The 7142-nt window shown below is 52.1% G+C and overlaps 1 protein-coding gene across 1 annotated transcript; it reads left to right on the plus strand.

Moving 5' to 3' along the window:
• The first annotated feature begins 3254 nt into the window (after positions 1-3254).
• Positions 3255-6841, plus strand: LOC310759302 (uncharacterized protein). The gene is made up of 5 exons (XM_083606275.1): positions 3255-3513; positions 3601-3729; positions 4116-4249; positions 4494-4610; positions 6708-6841. The coding sequence occupies exons 2-5, from the start codon at positions 3717-3719 to the stop codon at positions 6792-6794; spliced, it is 351 nt and encodes a 116-aa protein (XP_083462401.1). The 5' UTR covers positions 3255-3513; positions 3601-3716; the 3' UTR covers positions 6795-6841.
• Positions 6842-7142: the final 301 nt, after the last annotated feature.

The raw sequence follows: 7142 nt of genomic DNA on the forward strand, positions 1-7142 counted from the left end.
CTAACCCTAAAACCCTAACCCTAACCCTAACCCTAAACCCTAAACCCTAACCCCTAACCCAACCCTAACCCTAACCCCTAACCCTCCAGACACTCACACAGGACCGTCACTGCCTTCACTGGTTCTGATTTGAAAGAGAGGTAGAGCTGCATATCATCAGCATACAGATGAACACCCAGCCCAAACCCCCTGATGATCTTTCCCAGAGGCTGCATGTAGATGTTGAAAAGCATGGGGGAGAGGACAGAACCCTGAGGCACCCCACAAATGAGAACCCAGATGTCTGAACACTCATCCCCCACCACCACTTTCTGAACACGGCCCAGGAGGAAGGAGCGAAACCACTGTATGACAGTGCCCCCAGCTCTCAGCCCCTCAAGGCGGTCCAGAAGGATGTTATGGTCGATGGTATCAAACGCCACTGAGAGATCCAGCAGAACTAGGAAACAGCTCTCATCTTTGTCCCTAGCCCGCCGGAGATCATCAACCAGTGCGACCAATGCACTTTCAGTCCCATAATAATAATACCCTGCCCAAGTGGCTAGGTTTCCCCAATCCCTCTGGGCAGCTCCCAACAGAATACAGTGGTGCCCCGCAAGACGAATGCCTCGCAAGACAAAAAAACCGCAAGACGAAGAGACTCGCGGAACGGATTAATTTCATCTTGCGAGGCACCACTGTATTATAAACACGATAAAACGTCAAACATTAAAAACGTCCCTTAACAGTGCTGCCTTCAGATGTCTTCTAAAAGTCAGATAGTTGATGATTTCCTTGACATCTGATGGAAGGGCATTCCAGTGTAGACACCACTACCTAGAAGGCCCTCTGCCTGGTTCCCTGTAACCTCACTTCTCGCAGGGAGGGAACCGCCAGAAGGCCCTCGGAGCTGGACCTCAGTGTCCGGACAGAACAATGGAGGTGGAGACGCTCCTTTAGGTCTACTGGACCGAGGCCATTTAGGGCTTTAAAGGTCAGCATCAACACTTTGAATTGTGCTCAGAAACATACTTGGAAACGTACTCAGAAACGTACAGGGTCTTTTCCAGGGAGTCTTCTCTTCTCATGAGGTGGCCAAAGTCTTGGAGCCTCAGCTTCAGGATCTGTCCTTCCAGTGAGCACTCAGGGCTGAATTGAGGAATTACCTGATTACAAAACCACTGCTTAAAGCAGTGGTTCATCTGAACAATACATTCTTCAGATACAGTTTTCAATACATTAAAGGTGGCCTGTGGGGGGAAAGCAATGGAGATCTGAACTCACAGCCAGTTACTCTTGCCTGCCCCAATTTGAATAAATAAAAATACTATACTGTTAAGGCTTAGGGGGGAAGAGGCCATGTCCCACTTGTGTGGGTGTGATTTATTAAAATAATAATAATTTAACATTTAATGATAATAATATTTCCCAGCCACCAACAAAATATTTAAAAAAACGATACATTATATACTACAAACTTCCCTAACCCTTTTATAATAACAATTATAATAATGATGATAATTTAAAAACTAATGATAATCATAATTTATTATCCTTCCCCAGCCACTGTGGGCTCCTCCCAACAGAATATTAAAAACGGGACAAAACATAATAATTACAAACTTCCCTAAGCCTTTTCTAATAACAACAACAACAACAACAATATTATAAAAATCAATGATTATAATAATTTATTATTATTTCCCACCCGCTGTGGGTGCCTCCCAACAGAATACAGTATGAAAAACACGACAATATTTACAAACTTCCTTCACGTAAAGGGCGTGGGAAACACTGAGGAGAAAAAGCGCCAAGCGGCGGGCCCCGCCCACAACCCGACCTGTGATTGGCCAAAAACGCCGAAAACGCCGACCTGTTGCTGCCGAAATTTTTATTGTTGTTGAAGCTGCTGTGCGCGTGCGTTGAGGGAGGAGGTCCTGGGGGGGGGGGCCATTTGGACGTGACTGGAAAGAGAGAAACGGACCGGAGGGGGGGGGGAAGGGCAAAGACGCGCCACCGCCGCCATGTTGGTTGAGGGCAGTGGGGCCTAGCCTGGCCGTTGGGTGGCGCTGGTCTCCCTCCTGAGGTGGGAGCCTCTTGGGGGGTCCCTGCAGAGAAGGAAGGCCGGAGGCCCCCCCCCAAAAATCCCCTCAGGGAGGAGTCCCAACAGTGCCTAAGGGACCTAGTTTCTCGTTGTTGTTGTTGTTGTTGTTGTTATTATATTATATTATATTTATATAAAATAACCTCATAATTAAGGTTTTTCCTTATTATTATTATTAATGATTATCCTCATTATTAGCATTCTCCTTATTCTCCTCCTCCTCACAGCGTTTTCCTGATCACTACTTCCAAGCTCCCTCAGGAGCAGCCCAGGTAGACTGCCTCTGGCCCAGGAGGCTCCGCCAGAGCAGAAGAGGCTCCTGGGAGGCCAGGGTTGCCCCAAGAGGTGGGCTCCGGGCCCCCCCGGTGTTCTTTGGGGTGCAGGGGTCAAAGTCCTGGTTTCTGCCTCCGCCCCACCGGCCTTTGGCCCGCCTCACCCTGCCAGCGTGCAGATAGGTTGGGGGCTTATCTGTCCTACTGGGTGCTGCTGGGAGGATGGCGTGCCTGTGGGTGCTGTGGGGTGCCCTGCTGGGCTGGGGTGAGCCGGGGGCAAAGGGAGACGGGGGCTGCGAATCCCATCCCTCTCTCTCCTCCCTCTCTCAATTCCCAAAATCCTGGGAACTATAGCTCTGTGCTTCCTTCCAGCGGGTTGGACTAGATGACCCTTGAGGACCTACCATCTCTCCCATTCTAGGATGCTCCCCTTCTCTCTCACTCTTCCTCTCCTTTTAATGGCACTTTCCCCCTTTACCCCCCTAGCTGGGCCTCCATTTCCTAGCTGGGCCGTCTATGGGAACTCAGGCGCCAGCGCCTGCAACTGCTGGGATTGCTCTGACGAGAGCCATTGCAGTAAGTTTTGGCGCCGCCAAAGGAATTGGGGAGATGTGACTCGATTCCCCTCTCAGAGAGTGATTTAACTCATCTTGATCAAAGCACCCTGAGAACTGGGAGGAGAATATTCCGCACAGCCTTTCCAAGGGAACGCTGGGAGTTACAGCTCTGAGAGGGTCTCCTTGGGAAACTGAACAAGTTACAGTTCCCACAATGTCCCCCAAAGCACCCTAGAAATGGTTGCTTTCTCTGGGCATTGAGGGTTGCGATTCCCTTGACAGAAAGAACTACAGTTCCCAAGCTCATTTCTCTTCCTAGGGCACTCTGGGAACTGTAGCTCATGGGGGGAACAGGGGTCTCCTAAAAGCACTTGGTGCCCAGAATGCTGGGAACTGTAGCTTGCTCAGGGCGCCTCGTTCCTTCTCCTTCCAGGCTACCAGAATGGGCTGCCACCACCGGGCACCGCCTTGGCCTGCGACTTTGAAGGCACCACCTGTGGCTAGGAGGATGTCAGCACGTAGAGTACCCGTGACATCCAGAGCAGAGGCTGGGCGCGTGGCGCCAACCCCCCCTTTGACCACATGCGGGGCACCGACAAGGGTAAACATGCTTCATTTGAAGGGAGGGGAAGCATTGCTTAGTGGTTAGAGCACCCCTTTGAACTGGCGCCCCCTGACCTCCCCTCAGGCTGGTACATGAGCATCTCGGAGCAGTGAGCCAAGCTGCCTGCCGCCCCCGCCCGACTCCACTCCCCCACCCTGAGCGACGCGGCCTCAGCCTGTGAGCTCCACGTCTGGTACAGCATGGCCAAGACAGGTAAGCTTGGGGCGCTGGTGGTCAGAAATCCAACAGGTGCAGAGCCACATACTCGGCCTTTTGCCTTGTGTGGAGGAAATGCCGCGGGCACAGTTCTTGTAATTCCATATCAATATCACATATTACGTTTCTAAACTGCAGGATGTATCGTATCAGATAATTATTATTTATTGATTTCCAGACCACTGACCCGCCTGCTAGGGTTGGCGTAAAGAAATACCATCCTGATCATTCTTATCATGACATTTACTGATGCCTTACTTCCCGTCCCCCATTGGGGACTGATAAAAATGAGAGCGGCTGAGACCAGATGGCAATCCGCAATCCTCACAGGGGTCAGACTAGATGACCCCCAGGTACCTCACCCCTCTGCCCTTCCCCTGCAGGACTCAACAGGACCTTCACATTGGAGCTGAGCCACGGCAGCCACGTTGTCCCCCGGTGGCGAAGCCCCGCCTCGTCCTCTGGCGCCTGGTGCCCCCTGCTGGCCTACACTGGAAGAGTCCTTGGCGCTTTCCAGGTGGGTCTTGCACTCCTCGCCCCACCCCCCCGGCTGGCTCCTTCTCTGGAGCATGTCAGGAGCACTGCCTCCCCCTCCACAGGTGATCTTCTCCTCGGTGGCGAGCGTGGCACTGGACGACGCCCAGTTCAGGAACTGTGGCCCCCAAAGTAAGGCTTTCTTTTCCGCCTCCCCGAAACCGGGCCGACCAGATAGACTGCCCTGGGGCTTGGAGGCTCCCCATTAACTGTCCAAATGTTTCCAGGTCCCCGGAGCTGCGCCCGAGACAAGCGCCTGTGCCTGCCAAGCAGCTGCATGGCCCCTGCCCACCTTTGCAATGGCACCAAAGACTGTGGCAACGATGGAGATAAACGGGGTTACGGTGACTGTTCGGGGGGCATTCGGGGCTGGGGGGACGTTAGTGCCGCCGGAAAGGGGGGAACGGCCGAAAAGGCACCCCTGGGACCCCCCTCACCTGCCTTTCTCCCCCAGAGGCCTTCTTCTTGCGCCCCTTCAAGGAGGGCTGGTGCAGGTGGACAGCAGACGCCTCCCAGAGCCTCTCCTGGGTGAGGAATTGCAGCTCCCAGGCACCGCCATCCTCACCCTACCCCACCCGTGACCACACCACCAACACGCTGGAAGGTGGGTGCTGGTTGGTAATACGTAGAGGATGCCAGCAAGGCTGAACCTTTCCGTAAAGAAACAATTTGAATCAAGTATTACCAACTCTGGTCATGCGCTGAGTTCGGCACCTCCAGGATCTCACAACTACCTTTCTGAGCTCGTTTCTACATGTGTTTGTAGGCATGATATTGACATAGGTATAGATCATATAAATGTAGAGATAATTTCTAGACAGAGATACACATAATAAATAGCTGAGTTCCATAACTATAGGCATATATGTGTATATATATAAATAAAATGGGTGCGGGTGTGCACGCGTGCATGTATATATATGTAAATGAAATATGTATTTGCCTGTGTATATGTGTTTGTATACATATGTCAGGGACTCAGGAGCAGGAGCACTGGGGAGAGAGGAAATGGAGAGCGAAGGGGAAGAATCCGAGGGCAGCGTAGGGGAGTATGACAGTGGCCCGAGAGATTCCATGAGCTTCTCCAGCGAATCAGAAGATTCCCAGAAGGGGGCGCCGATGGTCAGGGCAAGGGGGGTCCCAGGGGGGACGCACCAGAAACAAGGAGCCAGAGGGGAACCCCAAAGCAGCAGTGGGGGATCGGGACCAGTTTCCCCACCAGAGCGTAGTGGGGGGGGAAGAGTCACATGTGTCAGGGCCAGCGTCTCCTTCAGCGGGGAGAGAGAGTGAGTCAGGGCTGACCACGCCTCCAACGGAGGGGAGGTCAGTTGCAGCTAGCCCCCCCAGAGGGGGAAGCAGTGACAGCAGCAGCAGTGAAACGGTCAGGAGAAAAGTTACCGGCTGGGCGCGCGCGCCAAGTTCAAATGTACAGGCGCGGGGAACAGCAGGAGACCCGGATGGGGAACCAGCTCCTAAAGCCCGCCGGAGGGAGGGGGAAGGCTCAGGGGACTTAGCGTCAGAAGAGTCTAGAAAGGGCGAGACCCCAACGGCCAGGCGGAACCAGAGGCGGAAGGAACTGAGGAAGAGGTGGAGTAAGGCTAGAGTCTTAAATTGGTGTCAGGGGGGAGGAGACTCAGACGGAGCATCAGCGGTCTGACAGTTGAGACGTAGAGCTGCGCACTGCGGCTCTGGAAGTGAAACTGAACTTCAATAAAGACTTTTGTACTTAACAACGAAGCAGCAGTGGCGTAGCGTGGGTTGTCAGCACCCGGGGCAAGGCAAGTAATTTGCGCCCCCTAACCCGTGGATTTGCGCCCCCTAACCCATGGATTTGCCCTAACCCCAGATTTTGCGCCCGGTGCGGCCCGCCCCCCCTGCACCCCCCACGCTACGCCACTGCGAAGCAGCGTTGGTCCTTTGTGAGCTGGGACCTTGGGCAGCTCTGACAACATATAAATAAATAAATAAATAAAATGTGTATATGTATGTGTGTGTGTATATACATGTATATACACTATAAATATAATTGATATGTGCATGTGTGTGCGTATATAGATAGAGATATAAAATGAATATCTATATACAATGCATGTGTTTTTATAGATGACATAGAATCACAGAATTCTAGAATTGCAGAGTTGGAAGGGACACCTTGGGTCATCTAGGCAGGAATCTTCTGCCCAAATTGGGGCTTGAATCCACGACCCCAAGATTAAGAGGAGAAACCCAGCCAGATGGGCAGGGTATAAATATATTATTATTATTGTTGTTGTTGTTGTACTCTACCAACTGAGCTATACATATATTTATAGATTGTGTGAGTGTATAACAGAGCTTTGCAAACTTTTATGTTGGGGTCACAGTGACGAATAAATCTTGATCTTGGGGTGGCATCTCGCTAGCCGTGCCTCAGCTCCCTCTTTCGTGCTCCTCTCTCGCAGGGTACTTCATCTACGTCGCCGGCACCCACCCAGGCCAAGCTGAGCTGCTCAGCCACACCCTGGTGGCGGACGGGTCCTGCCATGTGAGTCCCCTATCATTATCATCATCATCTACGATTTCTTATTTGCAGAAATATGGGAGGAGGTTATTACCATCATTTACTATTTGTTTTCTACGGAAATATGGGCCAATATTGAGGAGGACACTTTGAGCTCCAAAGTGCAGTTCAGGCAGTTCTGCTCCCAGGGACGTCAGGGACTGGCTGGTTGAGGAAAACGGCATCATCTGCCCAAACAGGGAGAACACCCCAGTGGAGAATGCCCCCCCCCAGTCTGACCCTTCCAGAGAAGAGGAAGACAGTTTAGAGTTACAGCAGGGGTTTGAGGGAGGTCACAGCTCAGAGGCAGGTGAGGGGAAAGCTGGGAAATGATTAA

The sequence above is a fragment of the Podarcis filfolensis genome (assembly GCF_964270895.1).
Source record: "Podarcis filfolensis genome assembly, chromosome: 3".
Classification (NCBI taxonomy): domain Eukaryota; kingdom Metazoa; phylum Chordata; class Lepidosauria; order Squamata; family Lacertidae; genus Podarcis; species Podarcis filfolensis.

What these genes read in the sequence shown, in the direction of transcription:
- LOC310759302 (XM_083606275.1), top strand. An exon ending in GAGTCCTTGGCGCTTTCCAG is followed by an intron (nt 4,250 to 4,493) that starts GTGGGTCTTGCA and finishes AAATGTTTCCAG; the next exon opens with GTCCCCGGAGCTGCGCCCGA. An exon ending in TGGAGATAAACGGGGTTACG is followed by an intron (nt 4,611 to 6,707) that starts GTGACTGTTCGG and finishes CCTCTCTCGCAG; the next exon opens with GGTACTTCATCTACGTCGCC.